Source organism: Lolium rigidum, chromosome 6 (assembly GCF_022539505.1).
Source record: "Lolium rigidum isolate FL_2022 chromosome 6, APGP_CSIRO_Lrig_0.1, whole genome shotgun sequence".
NCBI classification, from domain to species: domain Eukaryota; kingdom Viridiplantae; phylum Streptophyta; class Magnoliopsida; order Poales; family Poaceae; genus Lolium; species Lolium rigidum.
Window position 1 is genome coordinate 98,981,350 of NC_061513.1, and position 19,480 is coordinate 99,000,829.

The following is a 19,480-nucleotide window of genomic DNA, read 5'->3' on the forward strand; positions in this document are numbered from 1 at the left end:
ATAATCGAAAACTAATATTATTTCTGAAAATAAAGAAAAAAATGTATTATTTATAAAAAAATCGCGAGATCATGTTTGCTCTTGGTAACCCCATCCCCATACAGCACGCTGTACCACTCAAAGCCATGTATGTTCACTGCTGCTACACAGATACACAGACATGTGAGACAGCACCAAGACTGCAAAGAGCATATCTGCAAGAGGGATATAATGGGAGATAACAAATAGTAACACAAACAAATCATGATCACACCAAAATCTCAAATGTGCATTAAACAACCGAAATGTTCTTATTGAATCGCATAAGGAAATTCGACTGAAGAATTCTGAAACTCCAACAAGTTCACGACATCCATCACAGTACAGATAGGGAACATGCATCATCCACAGCCTCCCAGGGCTTCGATCTGAACCAAACTACATGACGATCTTCACATCCGTTCGCGAGACTGACCACCACGTACGCGCGCACTTTTTTATGTTCCCGACATTATGGAAACCAAACAACGATGGACAGACTGTGTGACTGGGCGCACACACCCTTCAGCTCGTCGTCTGGCTTAGTAGTCGCCGCCGGAGACGGCCGTGTGGTCGCCGCACATGTACATGTACCGGTAGACGACGCCGGCGAGGCCACCGCCGATGAGCGGGCCGGCCCAGTAGATCCAGATGTTGGTAAAGTCGCCGCTGGCCACGGCGGGGCCGAAGGAGCGAGCAGGGTTCATGGACCCGCCGGAGAAGGGGCCGGCGACGAGGATGTTGGCGCCGACGATGAACCCGATGGCGATGGGGGCGATGGTACCGAGGGATCCCTTCTTGGGGTCGGCGGCGGTGGCGTACACGGTGTAGACGAGCCCGAAGGTGACGATGACTTCCATGACGACGCCCTCAAGAGCGCCCACGCCGGCGGAAAGCCCGTGTGTCGGGGTCGCCTGTACGTGAAAAGAAACAATCAGAAGCCCAAGTGCGTGTTAGGTATTGCCGTGTTTGGTTTCCTTTCCGAGCTCTCGGCCGGAAAATTCAGATCGAGCTGCTCGAGGTTACGTACCATGCCGGTGCAGAACTGGACGAGGACGGCGCCGACGATGGCGCCGAGGAGCTGGGCGACCCAGTAGAAGATGCCGGTGAGGATGGTGATCTGGCCGCCGAGGGCGAGGCCGAAGGTGACGGCGGGGTTGACGTGGCCGCCAGAGATGTTGGCACCGACGGCGACAGCGACGAACAGCCCGAACCCGTGGCAAATCGCCACCGCAATCAGCCCGGACGGATCAAGCGGCGCGCCGCCGCTCACCTTGGCTGCATTTTTGTTCAGTTCATTAGGAACACGCGGTCGTACGCATCGTCGTGAACATTAACCATACGACCAGAGCATGCATGCGCGGTAATTAAAACAGAGAAACTCACTGTAGGCGATGGCGGAGCCGACGCCGGCGAAGACGAAGATGAGGGTGGAGATGAACTCGGCGACGTAGGCCTTGAGAGAGGCAAGGCTGAAGGAGTCATCAAAGCGTCCGAAGGCGATGCAGCCCGGCATCTTGGTTAGGATCGTCGGAACTGAGTGGGGAGGAGAAGAGAAGAGATGGCTGAGAATACGGATCACAGAACCGAGTGAGCTCTTATTATAGGTGGCTTGAGCGGCTCTCCGGTTTTAAAAATATGAAAAAAAATCGGTGGGAGTAGCTATTTTTAGTTTTGGATTTGTGCATAATGCTGATCCAATATGACCTTGTGCATGTCACTAGTGATAGTATTAGCCATTAAGGAGTTAATTTATTGCTCTATCATGTACTGGTTCATCATGCTAAGCAAGCCTGCTTATAATATTAAATAAAATACCTCCTCCGTTTAAAAATAAATCTCACAACTTAGCAAATATGTGGATGTATCTGAATACTAAATAGAATCTAGATACATCCAGATTTAAACAAAATTTAGACATCCTTTTATGGAAAGAGAAAGTAAAATAGAAAATTTTACTTTTGTGATTTAAGTTATAAAGTAACTTGGTGGGAGGGGTTCATGTTCGTTTTGTCTCCCGTGAGCATATGCATCGGGGACCAGGATGAAAACAATGAACTTTTTAGATGTTTAAAACAAGGCTAACGCTAGACGTCAGCCGGCTATAGCTACAACAAGGTGTGCTGCCAAAAGAAATCCTAACGTAACTTTTTCCAGTGTATGTAGCATTTAAAAAATGTGAAACTTTTCTGCAACATTTCTCTGCAATACATGCAACATTTTTTTCATAACTTATCCAACATTATAGTAACATGCATGTAACGTTGGTGCAATCTCTTTGTAGCTTACATATTTTTGTAACAATTTGCCTATACTTACACAAAAAAAAAACTATGGAGACATGTAGGAAATAGAAATACCGTTTGTAATATCGACAAAATTCCCCAAAATTGACCTTCCCCAACGACCATGGATGCAGTGACATGGCCGATTTGAGCTTGATGGCCACGAATTCCCCGCATCGGAGATCCATCGAAGCCAGATCGGATGAAACCCATCCAAATCCTCCCTCAAAGCGTCAAGTCTGGTGGTGTGTGTGGGAGATCTCCATGACAAAGTCGCCGTCTCCTTCAATCGACTGTTGCGGGAGGAGAGCCCCAACAAAAAATATGGTGGAAGGAGTAGTGGGTGTCAGCCTGGCACCGAGGAACAGAGGAGGATAAACAAAAATGATGAACGGCCTCATGGCCTCACAAATATTCTATCCCTAGCGCCTGGAATGCGAGGCAGTGGCTCTCGTCTGGATTTTGTGTGTGTGAACTGCCCAAAATCTAGGACGGAGCAGAGTAGAAGCTAGCCTCATGCGTATTATCTATCCATGGCAGCTGGCGAAGCGGGCGGTGGCGCACAGAGAAAGTTGCAACATCGGCGACCCTGGTGAGAAGACGCCTAGAAACAATGTGGAGCAGCACAGGAAGCAAGGAGAAGCATGAACTGGTAAAGGACGCAGGGATGAGCAATGTCGCCCGCGGAGTAGCAAGTACTTGGCTGAGCGACCACACAAAGCGCGTCGTGAACCGACAGATGAAACAACCGAGGTAACTCTTGGCTAGTTTTTTTTTTCACAATCAATACCACATATATTCATAGTAATTTTTTTTGACACAAATACAGTAGGGAAAGGCTCCCTACTGTGTCATTTTTTTGACACAACTTTGGCTAGTTTTTTTTACACAAATACATATATTCATAGTAATAAATAGTATATGATAGAGATATACAAAATGTCTCCCATGATTACAAAATAAAGTCTAAAAAATGACTAATTTTTTTACGCCTTCAAACTCTCTTTTCTTTCATGACACTATCTTGTATTTATCTTAAGGCGGCCAAAGATAGATGTCAAATCGCAAACTTTTTTTCTTGAATCCATCAAACCATAAATATGTGAATATCAACGAAAGATCTTCCATAATTTTAATTCAAGCCGCAATGACAAAACTATGTGTACACATATAACCATTAAAGTAGTCAATTAAATTGAATATGAGTACTTCTTTCGATTCATATTATTTACTACTAATATGAATGTACATAGAACTAAAATATATCTAGATACATCTATATTAGTATATTAGTGACAACTAATATATATGAGAGGGAGTACCAACTTTCACTATATTTGAACTTGCACTTTCGACTAATTTCTTTTCGTTTTTGCATCACTGCCGGGTGAGAGGAAATATCACATGGCCGACGTGGCGCACACACCTCCGTTCTTATCCAATGCCGGCGCTCCAGGCCTCCAGCTGTGCTTGTCGCGCCCAAATGCCATACTCGGAAACGTCTGGAGAGCTTGAGACGGAGGTCCGTGTCAATCATTCGTGGGACCCACTGTAGCCGACCACTCTGCCGCACCTGCTCGTGGGTGGGCCCACCGGGCAGTACGCGATACAATTAGAGAGAGAACAGGGCCGTGCATGCATGCGTAACATGACAGCGGTACGTCGGGTTCTCTCTTCCCTATAGCTGACAAAAGGATGAGGAGACGACTAGATGAGCGAGAGGTTACTTAATTTAAGTGCGAGCTCTGGATTAGGGTGATTATTAATGGCGATCAGTTGTTAGCCGATCACATGTCGCTCTCCACGTTCTAGAGAATGTTATCGCGCATATGGAATAAATAGTTAGCTGCATTATTTGGAGTAGGAAAGAATTTTGTTATCAGTCTGAGTTTAGAATCAGACAAGTCTTATTATGGTTTCTACTTTGGAGGTCTCAAAATAGTTTACGCTGGCCAGAAGAAGACGCATTTTTTGATAAGAAAAATATATTAATATCGGAAAGATAAGAATTACATTAACCTCTGCATTAACTAGATGTCTAAAGACATCAAGGTTGCACGCAACGAAGAAAAAATGAACAAGAGAGAAAAAAAAAGGCTAAGACTCTATCACGGTGATGAAATACTCGCAACAACAGCCCTCTAACCACCACCAAAGACAACATCCTAAGTACACTCGAGATTCTCCAAAAGCAACGACTCTAAGAAAAAAATAATGCACCAACATTGTTGTCGCCCGATAAGATTTTGGATTTTCACCTCGATGAATGTCTAAGCTTCTATAACAATGTTATAAGCAAACCATTGCTAGGTACAACCAACCAATGAATGGCAGATCTTGAATTTTCATCATGAAAATCGAGACATGGTAGTCGAGGAGCACCATAAAAAATGTAGAGCCATTAGGTCGAGTGTTTTTCTTGCTCTCTGCTGAGTCCGCTTTATTCACCGAGTGTTTTCTAAGACTTTGCGGAGTGTTTTGCAAAGGAGTTGTTAGCCGAGTTCCGAAAGTATTACTCCCGGCAAACAGCTCGATACTCAAGTACTCAACAATAACGTTTTTTCGAGTAGTGTGAGCTTTGTAATTCAATCCGTTCGGTCGACATGGATGCGAGAATATAAGTTTCACTGTTGTTGCACATGCATCTTGGAATGCTACTGTCCTAGCTAGCCTCTCTTTGGATTATTGCTAGTACTAGCTAACTATTCTGTGTTTCAAAATTGTTCACTTTTCGTACGATTCACTAAGTAGCCTGAATAAAACCTTCTTTTCTGGATCGAGCTAGAAGAGACACGATTGACCGAGAAAATAGGGTCCTATAGTTTATCACTGAACACCCGTTGCATGCAATGATTCCAACCACTTGATTCCTCTAACTCCTAAAGACACCTAGGAGAAAACTGTTGACGTCAGAACCCCCTGGCGGGCAGAGACGGGCAACACGGTAGAGCCGGGAACAACTAGGGCTGCGGCTGGCCCCAGTCCCTCAGAGCGACGGCCCGCAAAGCCTCCTGGTCGCACGCGCCGATGCTAATTGCAAGGGCGTGCCACCGACCTATACCAGTCGGGGAAGGTGTGGATGATGCCTCGCTTAGTTTCCTGCGGGGCACACACGTAAACGTTAAATACGAGCCTCGATCGGCTCTCGGGTTATCCCGTGAATCGGCTCAAAGAGCCGATCCACCCATGATTCGGACGAGGTGTCCGAATATATGGTGGTCCTGCTGATCAAGGTAAAGCCGATGAGATCTACGACGATTTGGGGCTTTCACCGCATAATCGGATCATCCTACTCACGATTGGGCCTCGCGCTCGCGCACGGTGACCGTAAGCCGATCCTAGACAGGGCCTAAAAACCAACACGAGGTTGATCCCGGAACATCCTTTCTAGGGCTAGCAAACGCCACCCTACACGCCGCTGGATCCTCCAACCCTTTGTAAGGCCTAACTATTGCGGATGTTAAACTAATCCTTGATGAAACAAGGAGCAACCGTAACGGATCGGATCTACTAAACTATGATCAAGCGGGGTGCCGCCCTACACCTAAGATAGGTGTAAGGGCGGCTAGACATGCAAGGGTTGCACTACGATATCATGTAATATGAAGAACAATGCTAACCCTAACATATCTAAGATAACTACGTTGCTCGCCATCAAAAAGGCTTCGATACGAGCAACGCATGAACAACATGGGCAGGCTTGTGCTTTGCCTAGATCGCAAGATGCGATCTAGGCGGCATGGTGCTACCGGTAGAAACCCTCGAGACGAAGGAGTTGGCGATGCGCCGAGATTTGTTTGTGGTTGAACGTTGGTTGTTGTTTATTCCATAAACCCTAGATACATATTTATAGTCCAGGGGACTTTCTAATGTGGGCGTGCACCAAACCGTGCACGAGTAAGATTCTAACTTCTAAACTAAGATGCGATCTAATATGTTACAGATACATGGGCAAACAAGCCCAACTTGGTATAAAAGGCCGATTCACGTATTTCTTCTATATATATATTCTTCACGTCCATCTTGATCACGGCCCACCTCTGACTCGGTCAAATTCTGGTGATAACACATGCCCCCCTGGTTTTGGAAATGACATTTCCAAAATCATTACGCTCTTCTTTCGTCGGGTCATGTCGTGGCAGAACCGTTGCAGTATCCGTCATCATGATGCCCTGCCTTCTCAACTTCTCCGCGTGACCTGGCGGTTTTTTTTAGGCACCACTTCCTCGGAAGCTGCTCGTGGCATTGAACTTCCACTATATCCCCTTTTATTTAACCGTTCCGCACAGTTTATTCCTGCATCTTCTTCGCATTAGCAGTCCAAAAGCCCTCCTGCGCCACCATGTCCTCTTCCTCCTCTGCTTCATCGGATCTTTCCACCCAGTCCTCTTCGTCTCGCGAGCGCGACGCGGAGCCGAACCCGGCGGAGGTCCACGCAGCCAACATCCGCCGCGCCATTGCGGCCGGGGAGGAGTCTAGCCATGACTTCTCCCTTTGGTCAGAGGACGACAAGTCCTTGACCGACGGGGAAAGCGACCTCCGCTTCCTCGCCGATGGGACAACGGAGGAGGAGAGCGACGACGATCGCTTCTCCTGTGACTTCCCCTCTCCCGAGGAGGAGGAGGGGGAAGAAGAGGAGGAGGAGGAGGAGGAGGACGACACCTCCTCCGACGAGCCTCCGGCCAAGCGGTTCTGCCCTTGGCCGGGAAACCTCAGCGACTTCGACAGTGACGATGACGATGCTGACGAAGAAGACGAGGACAATGAGGGCCCGGTCGGCGGCCATTGGAGCGACGACGAGCCTGCCGGGAGTAGCGCCGACAGCGGCGACGACGGCGACGGCGAGGGCAGCGACGGCCCGTAGATAGGACATCTAGCATAGGACCCGGTAGCAGTAGATGGGGCCATGTATCCCCTAGTACTTCCTTTTGAGAGCAATCAGCTCCTTATGTAAGAAATCTATCAATGAAGAACTTTCCCCAATCTGATTTTGCTGATTCCTTTTAGCTTATCTTAGCCGATTTCCTCTCATACTGATCTTGCCGATTCGTCCCCTTTGCCAATGCGTAACGAGCCGATAGCAACGCATCGGTCCTTCGACATTTACCCTTCCATTCTTCAACCGATGATTCTCTTTCCGGTAGATACTGTGGGATTTCCAAGAGAGCCCTTAAATTTCTCCCACCGGTTTCAGCGATCCTTTTTAGCGAGCGCTCATTATTTTGTGAAGAAGGTTGCGACGAAGGTCAGCCGATGGTACCCCAATCGGTTCCTCAATGGAGCATCTACCAGGCCTGTTGCCCCCCGAGTCTCAGCCAAGGCAAAACAGAGACGAGGATACGCAAATTAGCTGTATGGACCTGGGCTTGATTATGCCCGAGGGAGCCTTTTATGCAGAACCAGCCGATTTGCACATAAATCGGCTTCCCAGGGCAGAGAGCCTTCAAGGTGAGCTGCCCCCCGAGCTTCTTCAGTTCTTCCTGCACCTTGCCGGCTGGATCGGCTCCTTTCCTTTGGCGGATCTAATGCAATCCATCCTTGACCTGATCTGCACGTCCAGGCTGCTCTTGGCATTGTTCTTGAAGAGAGGACCCATTGAGGAGTTCTTCCATTAAAATCTCCCTTCGTGCTCCATTGACCCTCTGATCGTAACAGTTATTCCTCTTGAGTCGATGGCCATGCATCGGCTTTCATATCCTTAAGTCGATGTCTGCTGCATTGGTTGTGCTCAAAATTTTTTTTTTTCTACGGCCGACTTATGCATCGGCCCCCATACTTTAATACTCATTACCAAAGAATGAGACACTTCACTGCATATCCTCGTGTTTTATCTACCTGGGTGCCCCCCGGAGCCGATTCTGTCAAGAGAATTGATGGTATCGGCTACGTTGGATAACATGTTGAACCCGGCGAGAATGGTTGGTGAGGATAATTTTGGCCGATTGCTGGAATCGGCCTCCACGTTTGCTTGCTCGGTGAAGGTTTTGTAAGTTCCCTTCATAAATTTTTTGGGGCCGATCACAAGGATCAGCCTCGCCACGTTTATCCATCGACATTCGCTTTTGTTACACGGTCAGGCCGGTGGATAAAACCAGCCTAACCCCGTTCTTTGTCACGTCGATGCGCTCACAGTCGTCCAAATTGATGCCTGAGAGCGGCTCTTGGCCTGATGTCTCCCAAATGTCCATGCCGGCCGTTGAGACCTCGGCCGAATCATCCGCATGGACGACTTCTACTTCATCTCCATCCCATTTGTATCGAGCACTGGTGCATCGTGGATGGAATGCAACAGTTGGCGTGGGTCCAATCTCTCCCTAGTAGGACAGCGTAGGTACTCTTGCTGTCGACGATAAAGAACGTCGTAGGGATAGTTTTCCTTCCTACGGTCAGATCCACATTCAGAACACCTTGTGCGTCAGATGCTTGGCCGTTGAAATCACTCAGTGTCACATTGGTCTTGATCAAATCTGAGCTCGAGCGTCCCAGCCGACGTAGGATGGAGTATGGCATAATGTTGACTGCCGCTCCGGTATCCACCAACATCTTGTTGACAGGCTGCCCATTGATGTAGCCTCGCAAGTACGGGGCCTTCGGATGCACCGTAACTTCTTTCTTTTGGCTTCTCAAAGATGACCGGTCGTGGGCCGCGAGTCTAATTGCGCCACGGAGTGCTTCATATAATCTTGGAGCGCTAAACTCCGTTGGAAGAATGAAGACCATGTTTGTGCCAGCCGATGTATCATCATCGGCTTTCCTCTGCTGGGGCGCCACTCTTTTCTTTGTGGCCGACCTTCTTCGTCCGGGGTTCGCCGAATTTTGGCGGCCGGATCAGGCCGTGCCTTTCTTAGCGTGTGCGGGTACAATCTTTCAGCTTCTTCCAACCCACGCGGACGCCGAACCCTTCGCTTACGGGAACGGCTGAGCCCATCGGGGCACCACACAGGCCGATGATATTTGTCTTCTTCATCATCGTCCTCTAGTTCCTCGAGATCTTCCACCCGAGCGGACTCAGCATGCTTATTCCGAGGCGGGAGAGGCCCTAGACGCTTGAACACGGACACGCTAGCGGCATCCTTCTTCCTTTGTTTGCATTCTGGGCAGTTCTCGATTGTTGGCAATCGGCTCATTCCTGAGTCCCAGCAATGCTTGAAGAACGGACAGTCCCAGTGCCGATCCATGTCATCCTGTCCCTTCGATCTTCCTTCGGCGTGACGATTGTACCCGCCGCTGTTTCTATCATGCTGACGGTACCTCCTGTCCTCTGCACCGGACCGACAATTTCTCTCATCATCTACGTCGTAGCGCCAACGTCGGTCGTACTGCCGCTCATATTTGTTGAGGAGATGCTCGGAGAGTGGACGTTGATACCGCACGCTTCTCACTTCCTCCTCTGTCAGGTACCGTCTGTCATCATCTCGGGGCCGGTCGCGTGGATCGGCCTCCTCTTTGTCCTTGCCACGGGAGTGGCTGCTTTGCTTCGTCTTTGCCATGGCGGCTCGCAAGCCCTGCCATGTTGACACCAAAGGAGAACTTTGGCTGGCCTATGGAGTGGCTGAGATCCACCATGTTGACGCCAGGCGACGGACGTGAGTCTCTACCGAGCTTGATATCGTGCGGCTGGGTCTTCTCAGAGGAGCCGATGAGTTCGGCTTCGAGGGTTGCCTTGATCTCGTCATGTTTCTTTTTGAGTTCCTCGGGCAGATCCTCGTACTTCGGCGACCTGGTGCGTTCTTCGACGGGGCGGACAGATCCACTCCATCGAGTGCGCCTTCGAGTGTGAAACCCTTCCACCTGACGCCATGGGAGCGGGTTCGGTGGAAAGAGCCGATGAGTTCGGCTTCGAGGACCGCCTTGATTTCGTCATGCTTCTTCTTGAGCTCATCGGGCGGATCCTCGTACTTGACCGGAGTGCCTTCCGCCATCTCGGATGCGAGACGGCGATGTGGTGGATGTCGAAGGTTGTCCCACCGGGCGTGCCGAGAATGTGTTGACGTCGAAACCCCCGGCGGGCGGAGACGGGCAACACGGTAGAGCCGGGAACAACTAGGGCTGCGGTTGGCCCCGGTCCCTCGGAGCGACGGCCCGCAAAGCCTCCCGGTCGCACGCGCCGATGCCAATTGCAAGGGCGTGCCACCTGACCTATACACGGTCGGGAAGGTGTGGATGATGCCTCGCTTAGTTTCCTGCAGGGCACACACGTAAACGTTAAATACGAGCCTCGATCGGCTCTCGGGTTATCCTCGTGAATCGGCTCAAAGAGCCGATCCACCCATGATTCAGACGAGGTGTCCGAATATATGGTGGTCCTGCTTGATCAAGGTAAAGCTGATGAGATCTACGACGATTTGGGGCTTTCACCGCATAATCGGATCATCCTACTCACGATTGGGCCTCGTGCTCGCGCACGGTGACCGTAAGCCGATCCTAGACAGGGCCTAAAAACCAACACGAGGTTGATCCCCGGAACATCCTTTCTAGGGCTAGCAAACGCCACCCTACACGCCGCTGGATCCTCCAACCCTTTGTAAGGCCTAACTATTGCGGATGTTAAACTAATCCTTGATGAAACAAGGAGCAACCGTAACGGATCGGATCTACTAAACTATGATCAAGCGGGGTGCCGCCCCTACACCTAAGATAGGTGTAAGGGCGGCTAGACATGCAAGGGTTGCACTACGATAGCATGTAATATGAAGAACAATGCTAACCCTAACATATCTAAGATAACTACGTTGCTCGCCATCAAAAAGGCTTCGATACGAGCAACGCATGAACAACATGGGCAGGCTTGTGCTGCCTAGATCGCAAGATGCGATCTAGGCAGCATGGTGCTACCGGTAGAAACCCTCGAGACGAAGGAGTTGGCGATGCGCCGAGATTTGTTTGGGGTTGAACGTTGGTTGTTGTTTATTCCATAAACCCTAGATACATATTTATAGTCCAGGGGACTTTCTAATGTGGGCGTGCACCAAACCGTGCACGAGTAAGATTCTAACTTCTAAACTAAGATGCGATCTAATATGTTACAGATACATGGGCAAACAAGCCCAACTTGGTATAAAAGGCCGATTCACGTATTTCTTCTATATATATATTCTTCACGTCCATCTTGATCACGGCCCACCTCTGACTCGGTCAAATTCTGGTGATAACAAAAACCAAGCTGTCTTCTTAATTAATAGAATGAGGCAAAGCTTTTGCCTCCGTTTCGAAAAAAGACAGCTAGGACACTTAGTGAAACACCTCTGCCTCAAGTGGAGATCATCAAGGTAAAATGGTTTTAATGGGTTGTGTCTGGTAAATGATTTTGTTGAAGACATATATTTTAAGAGAACGGACTTGCTAAAGGGTGAAAATCTAAGATTTGCCTTAATTGGTTGTAACTACTCCCAATGCATTCAACAATGAAATGCATTGCTTTAAGAGCGTGGACTCTGGATGCTGTCTTTTTTTGTTGTTGTTGTTGCGGGGTTGTGTGTATCTGTAATGCCTTTAGGAGATTTTATTGTTGCAGAAGCTAGATGTAATTATTGATATCTTCATAATTTTAATACATCCCCTTTATAAAATTAAATTAAATGCGCTTTAGTGTGTTAATACTTTCAGACCGAGGAAGTACTAGCTTGGACGCCTCTAGATTATACTCCATTGTTTAGGGTATGGACTGATGAGTGTACATCTCAAGATATGATATTAAAGGTGATGATAACGCTATTTTTCTTAATTCTCTTCCAAAACACTCTGTCAACCTTCAGAAACAATCTCCCAAATCATGCATATCGTACAATGTTTACACAGAGAAATTAATCCAACCAGATCAGTACGATGACGATGCAAGGGCATGTGCAATGATTGATAAGATTATCTTATCTTAATGATGCCACGTAATCCAGATATAACAATAAAACATGATGTACAATGGGTTATTTTTAGGCTTATTTTTAGTAACGAGACATACTAAATTTATGGTGAAAGAGATTATGCTAAGAGAAGACAAAGTCTTTTTTATCTTTCTCTTTCCTCCACCTCAGCGTTTATCCTAAGTGGCACTTTTAAGATACCATTGTACATGCCCTAAGGGCAGACATCAACATGTGTGAAGACCGCAACAGATAGCATTGAATCTTTGCGGGAGCCAATCAGAGTAGGATGATGGTCCATGAAAGATGAACAGCCTAGCCATAGCATGGGATCATGGACAGGAAAATATTTTGTGCATGTCTATACGCGACTGTGTGGATGGATGTACATGCAGCGCGCGACAGCTAGTGTGCTATCCTGAATGGAAAATGATACTATGCCCCCGGGGGATGATGTGTTCGCAACCTCCGGTTTCCTGGCCACACGATGGAAGGAATCATCCGGTCCGGGTCACCTCTCCTGCACACCACGTGGGTGGCCCCCACCACGTTCACCTTATCCTCTTGCTCTAATCTTCTCTGTTACTTTTGTTCTCACGCACGCACGCAGAGGAGATGACCGCGCCGCCGTGCTCTCCGCCGCCGTTCGCCCAAGCCTCCGCTGCGCCGCCGTTCGCCCAAGCCTCCGCTGCGCCGCCGTTCGCCTAAGCCGTCGTGTCCCCTTGTCGATGGCCACCGTCTCCGGCGCCTGCCCTCCCCATCACCATGTACTCCGCATCTCCGCCATGATGCGAGCAACGCAATGGAGCGGCCGAGACGGAGCAGCCCCGCGCGCGAGCTCGGGCTTCCCGTAGCAACCCTGCCACGCGCCGCCACACCCCAGCCACTCCCGCCGCCGTGCCCCAGCCATGCTCCGGTGCGCCGTCGCGCCGCCGCGAGGCGCGGCCATGGCACCCCGAGGTCCTCGCTCTCCCCATTGCCGGCCCGGCGAACCTCCCGCATGAGCTCGGGCCGCTGCACCCCCGCACCCTAGCCACTCCCGCCGCCGTGCCGTCGCAAGCATGCTCCGGCGGCCGTTCCCGCCTTCGGCGCCCTCGTCCGTCTCGCGCCGACGGATCACCCATTCTCGCCGCACCGTGGTCGCGAGCAGCGCTGGCCGTTGAGGAGCGCACGGACACCAAGGCGGGGCTCCGCTAGGAAGCTGCTGCTGGCAAAGGGGTGCTATCTTCGACGACATCTGGCGATGCTACCAACCGAAGTGGAGAGTGCTACCTTAGGTACCTATTGTTGCTGCCGTCGGAGGCCGGCGTTGCTACCTTTGGCGTCTGGTAGTGCTACCAGCGGAGGGTGGATTTGCTATCTTAGGTGTTCGACGTTGCTACCGACGGTTCAAGGTGTTGCCAACTTAGGTACACGGAGTTGCTGCAACTTTTGGCGGCGCCTGCTCCGAGCGAGGTGCCGCCGCATTGTCTCTGCAGGGCGAAACTACTAGTTTGCTTCAAGCGTTACACATTTTTGATACAATATAGACCTTTGTAAAAAATGTTGTGATGCAATTTTTTTGCTATAATTATTTTGTTGTTTTGCTACTTTAATATAGAAATTTTGCTATGAGGTCTCCGGCGAGGTCTTCTCAATTTTTTCCGATGATATTGGGTTTTGCTACATTACCACTTTTCTGCTACAATAGCATTTTTTTTTTGCTACGAGCTCTCCGGCGAGATCTCCGGCGAGGTCTCCGGCGAGCTCAGCCTTTTTATTTGATTTCGTGACTGAACCGTTTTTTGCTACAATGTAGCAAAAGCGGGTTATGTTTTTGCTGCCGGGAGGTATTTTTTTGCTACATTCAGCAAGAGCAGATCTGGCCGTCCAAGATGGCCGATCCGACGGCTGGCGACCCGGGGGCTGGGAAATCAAATCCCCCGGGGGACGCCCAGCAGTTTCCATCCTGAATTTCCCATAGCCCGTTGAAGAGAAAAATATTGAAAATCATGATGTAATTTAGGGCATCTCCAGCGGCGCGACGCATTTTAATGTCCGCAAGCGTCCGTTTGCGTCGCGCTGCGGATGCTAAAATGACCGTTTTTGTCCGCGCGTCTGTTTGCGTCTGGGGTCTGCTCCAGCGGGGCGACGCATTTTTTTCTTCTTCTTTTCCCTTTTCTCAATTAAACATAGTTTCAAATATTACATTCTGAAACATGATTTTACACAAACTAACACATAGTTACGAACATGGTTTACACAAACTAACACATAGTTTGAATCATGGTCGACACAAATATAAAAAAATTATAAATAGAAACCAGTGGTGTTGATTTCCGTATGTTCGCTGCCAAGAAAGAACATTCGAGGGCACACCCAATCACCCAAACTGGAAAATCCAGCGGGAGGAGATGGTGCCCTTGTTGGTTCTACCGATGAGGCGAGCATGACGAAACCTCGACTCATCGGCTTCGTCCGAGTCCGTAGCCGGATTCGGCTGCAAAGAAAGAACACTCGACGTTCTAACTACCGGTGTCGGAGCCGAGTCGTCGGTGTGGTAGTGCACTGCGGCGAGGCCGTGTCGTCGAACACCTTGACGATCATCTCGCCGTCCCCTCGTAGAGGAAGGTGAGCCGGCAGCCGGGCTCGAGCGCGAGGTCGCGGGAGAACTTGTCCCACCCCGTGTGCGGGTACATCTTGCCCCGCCCGTCGAACGGGACCTCCACGGTCCAGCGGCGAGAGTTGTAGCTAACCTCCCGTAGCTGCAAGTGCGCCGGCTCGGCGCCGTCGACGAACTCGGCGAACTTGTCCGGTAGCCGCTTGATGGCGAGTGGGTCGTCGTCGATGCGGAGGAGGAACTCGAGCGGCGCTCCTCCTGCGAGGACGAGGAGGGCGCGAGCGACGAGCGAGCGTGGGGCCGTACACGCTCCACCACGGCGGCCCTGCCCCGGCCACGGGGGAGCCGAAGGCCGCGGCCTCGACCGCCTCGCCGGCCACCAGGACCGGCCATGGACTTCCTCGCGGGCTTGGCTGCGTCGCAGGAACACCTAGGCGGCGCTACAGTCGAGCTTTGTGGTGGCTAGGGTTTCTTTGGAGGAGTGGATGAGGAAGAAGAACGCGCGCCCCCTTTATACAGGCCGGCGGCATGCGGTGGCCGCGGGACGCGTGGCGTCGCCATTAACGTGGTTGGCGGAGGTGGGCGGCCGCTCGGCAGCCGAGGCATTGTCGCCATTAACGTGGCGCAGAGTGCCGAAGCGACGCAGCTTTGCAGTCGCTGGCGCGTTTGAGAAGACGCATCGACGCAGGGTGGCTGCCAGGCGGGCCCGCCGAAACGTCCGCCAGACGCGAGCGGACGTTTCCGGACGTCCGCAGAGACGCATATTTGGGCCAGATTTGCGTCTCCGCGGATGGCCCGATCACTTTGCGTCGCCCCGCTGAAATAGGCACCAGACGCATTTTCGGTCCGACGGACGAAAACGGTCGCTCAACAACCGTTTGCGTCGCGGCTGGAGATGCCCTAAATAGGGATGGAATTATGTCAATGGGTCCTATATGGATAACCGACCGACTTCTGACTATTCCTTCATAAAGATGCATATCTTGCTCAAATATTCCATTGCCCTGTAGAATAAGATTACTTCTGTCTATTCCTGTAGGGAGTACATAGTACAATAAGTGCAGTTGTGTACTACTTCGTCTCAGTTTACTAGTCTTTCCCGTATTTCTAGGTTGTCAATTTAATTTATATAATTTAAATTATATAATGTAAAAATTATATCATTAGAAAATAGAACATCTAAACTTTCTAATGATATAATTTTTATAACATATAACTAATGCTAACTTGTACAAATTTGCGACCTAGGAATACGCGTATGCCTAATAAACTGTGAAAGAGGAAGTACCTACTGAGTTACTGTGGAGTTGAATACCAAATTAACCAAGCTATGTTAAAAATCTAAAAATAAAAATAAATACGTCCAGTCACTACAGGAATGGAGCTATATGCCGAGGGCCGGGAACCCTCGGCGTAGCATGCTTTGGCCCTCGGCGTAGGCTATGCCGAGGGCCGCCCTCGGCATAGCTCCTCGGCGTGTAAGTCCCTCGGCAAAGGCACTATCGCCGTCGGCGTAGCCCGGCCCTCGGCGTAGCACGCTACGCCGACGGCAAAACCCTCGGCATAGACTTTTAAAAAATTCAAATTTTCCGTTTCCAAAAAAATTCAAAAAAAATTTCAAAAAAAAAATATTTTTTTCTATATGCCGACGGCAAAACCCTAGGCATAGACATTTAAAAATTTAAAAATTTTAATTTCTTTTACACAATTTTTTCTTATTTTTTCTTGTTTATCTTTCACCCAATACACTTTTAATTCTAACTACACTTAATCTTATGTCAAATTACAATCATGGTTAAACTTCCCAGTCAATCACCCATCCTCACACTACTCTAGCCTCAGCACGCTTAACTTCTTGGTTCCATTCGGATGAGCTTCCATTATAGAATTGACACCTCTTGCTGATAATAATAGCATATCAACCCTATTAACCCTTGAACCGTGATGCACACTTCTTTATTTTTGAATCCCAAACAATTACTTAAGTAGACAACAATGAATAAATATAAGTAATAATAATATTGAATTCAAATAAAAATAAAATGATTTTATTTTTTGGTCTTTTTTTCTATTTAATATTGAATAATTAATATCTTTAAATCGGAAAATCAAAATTCCACAAATAATATGTCTAAATCGATCAGAAAAATGAGAGGAATCTAAATATAATATACATATCATCATTTGAACCTAAAAATTAGAGGAATCCATATATGACGCCCAATTTGCCATGTGGCCAAAATGTACCCCCTCGCGAGATGCGAAATGGCCGTATCGGGCGTGGTCGGTGCACCGTTCGCCAACACGCTAAACGGACAAAAATTAGCACATAAAGTGATGTGTTATAGACATAAAAACATTTTTTGCGGAATTTATTGAGTGACGGAAAGTGTACCCCTAGTTTAAATCCGGTCAGTTTCCAGCGGATTCGGCGGGACACCGCAGGAAGCCGCATGGATTCCCAGATAGCTAGCGCGCACATATGGCATGTGATATGTGGTGCGAAGGCGTTGTCCTACCACTACGCAGAGGTCTCGCGCAATACTAAAATGCGCCTTATGTAGTTTCTTCACAAAAAAACCCGTTTTGGCACCCCGAAAATGAAAAAACCATCGCCCATGGGTCGGATTGGACATCCGCTCCCGGGGCCTTGCTTCCCATCCCAGGGACCACGCACGTGCCAAATATGGCCTCGTTCCGACAAACTATGCGGTGTCACTGGCCGTTTCCTACTCATTTGCCCTAAAAGCCATAGAACTCCGGACGTGATAGCCCCGTTTATGAAGGGTTTTCCAAAATAATTGCCGTATCCTAATTCCGACTTTTGGAGTGGTTACTAGGACACATAAAATGATGCCATGCGGCTCCGCGGGATTTTCCGACTTTGTTTAAATTGTCATTTGGCCAAAAGGGCCCCCACGGAGATGCGGTATGGCCGTACCGGCGCGCTGCTGGTGCACCCATTTACCATCGCGCTAAACGGACAAAAATTAGCACATAAACTGATATGTCATAGACCTAAAAACAATTTTTGCGGAATTTATTGAGCGAAGGAAAGTGTAGCCCTAGTTCAAATCCGGTCACTTTCCAACGGATTCGGCGGGACACCGCGAGAAGCCTCATGGATTCCCAGATAGCTAGCGCGCACATATGGCATGTGATATGGGGTGCGAAGGCAGTGTCCTACCACTACGCAGAGGTCTCGCGCAATACTAAAATACGCCCCATGTAGTTCCTTCACACAAAAAACCTGTTTTGGCACCCCGAAAATGAAAAAACCATCGCCCATGGGTCGGATTGGAAATTCGCTCCCGGGGCCTTGCTTCCCATCCCAGGGACCACGCACGTGCCAAATATGGTCTCGTTTCGACAAACTATGCGGTGTCACGGGCCGTTTCCTACTCATTGCCCTAAAAGCCATAGAAATCCGGACTTGATAGCCCTGTTCGTGAAGGGTTTTCCAAAATAATTTTCGTATCCCAATTCCATCTTTTGGAGTGGTTACTAGGACACATAAAATAATGCCATGCGGCTCCGCGAGATATTCTGACTTCGTTTAAATTGCCATCTGGCTAAAACGGAACCTGAGAACATATAAGAAAGTGATTGAATTGTTTCTATGTTAACATGTTATTCTACATGATTCAAATATGCATGATTTTGACATAAACGGATAGAGGATGTTTTTCTGAACATTTTGATACCTCATACGCATTTTTCCGACATCCTATGAATTAGTTATGATTTTTACAAAATTAGACAAATTTGAAAAATAGCCTACGCCGAGGGTGGCCGTCGGCGTAGCCCTGTCTACGCCTAGGGCCAAAGATATGCCGAGGGCTGCCCTCGGCGTAGAGGTCGCTACGCCGACGGCCGCGTTTTGCCGAGTGTTGAAAGCGCAGGCTGGCCTGGCCGGGCCATACGCCGACGGCCCCGACTTTTGGCCGTCGGCGTATAGCCTGGCCCTCGGCATAGCCTCCCATTCCTGTAGTGAGTATGGATTATAAATATCTCATAAATTCTTTTACTAGAAGCTAGTAGAATGGTTACATAAAGTTAGCCCAATCATCACTAGGGTTTATACAGTAATTGAGAACCGGCAAATCATTTTGGGTTGTATCCAAGGACATGGAGGGACTTTTACCCACGTTCCAAAAAAAAATGGAATATGGGTGTTTATATGTGAGTCAAAGCTTATGGGCTCGATACTGTAATGGATGAAATGATTGAAGGGTAGTGCAGTACTAACTCAATGTAGTTTTTAGTAATGTTGAAGTAGTGGCAGTGTCCAGATTTCTTGCGAAGTTATTTCAGACCCAAATTCAGGTTTTCTCCAACAGCTCAAATATTTGGAAGAAGTGAACCACGAAGAAGAAGAAGATAGACGGGATGAAATTGAGTGTTAAAACTCATAATCACATACGCAACCTACATAATTATTATATTGTGGCAGCATTCATGAGGAAAAACAACAATAACAAAATAACAAACACGTACGTACCTCAATTATATTCCAACGACCACATAACTGGACAGCTCGATCGGCCATTCATCTGCTGCTGACAAGGAGGTGATCACTCCATATTCAAAAGTAGTGTAGCAGAACCAAACCTTCTCCATCAATTATTTACGCAGGGGCAGTTCTTTTGGATAATGCCAATAACAAGTTGGCTAATAATTTGTCACAGGACGGTCGATCCGCCGGAGGATATGCCGTG

At 48.7% G+C, this 19,480-nt stretch overlaps 1 protein-coding gene across 1 annotated transcript; it reads right to left on the bottom strand.

Annotated features, from left to right (window-relative positions):
• Positions 1–267: 267 nt before the first annotated feature.
• LOC124665414 (probable aquaporin TIP2-2) lies at positions 268–1,618 on the bottom strand. The gene is made up of 3 exons (XM_047202827.1): positions 1,405–1,618; positions 1,049–1,296; positions 268–932 (listed from the first exon to the last, which is right to left on the bottom strand). The coding sequence occupies exons 1-3, from the start codon at positions 1,532–1,534 to the stop codon at positions 561–563; spliced, it is 750 nt and encodes a 249-aa protein (XP_047058783.1). The 5' UTR covers positions 1,535–1,618; the 3' UTR covers positions 268–560.
• Between the last annotated feature and the right edge of the window lie 17,862 nt (positions 1,619–19,480).

Coding starts and splice junctions, on each gene's coding strand:
- LOC124665414 (XM_047202827.1), bottom strand. CDS start 1,534: ATGCCGGGCTGCATCGCCTTCGGACGCTTTGATGACTCCTTCAGCCTT. Junction 1,297..1,404: donor CGGCTCCGCCATCGCCTACA/GTGAGTTTCTCT, acceptor ACAAAAATGCAG/CCAAGGTGAGCGGCGGCGCG. Junction 933..1,048: donor TCCAGTTCTGCACCGGCATG/GTACGTAACCTC, acceptor TTTCACGTACAG/GCGACCCCGACACACGGGCT.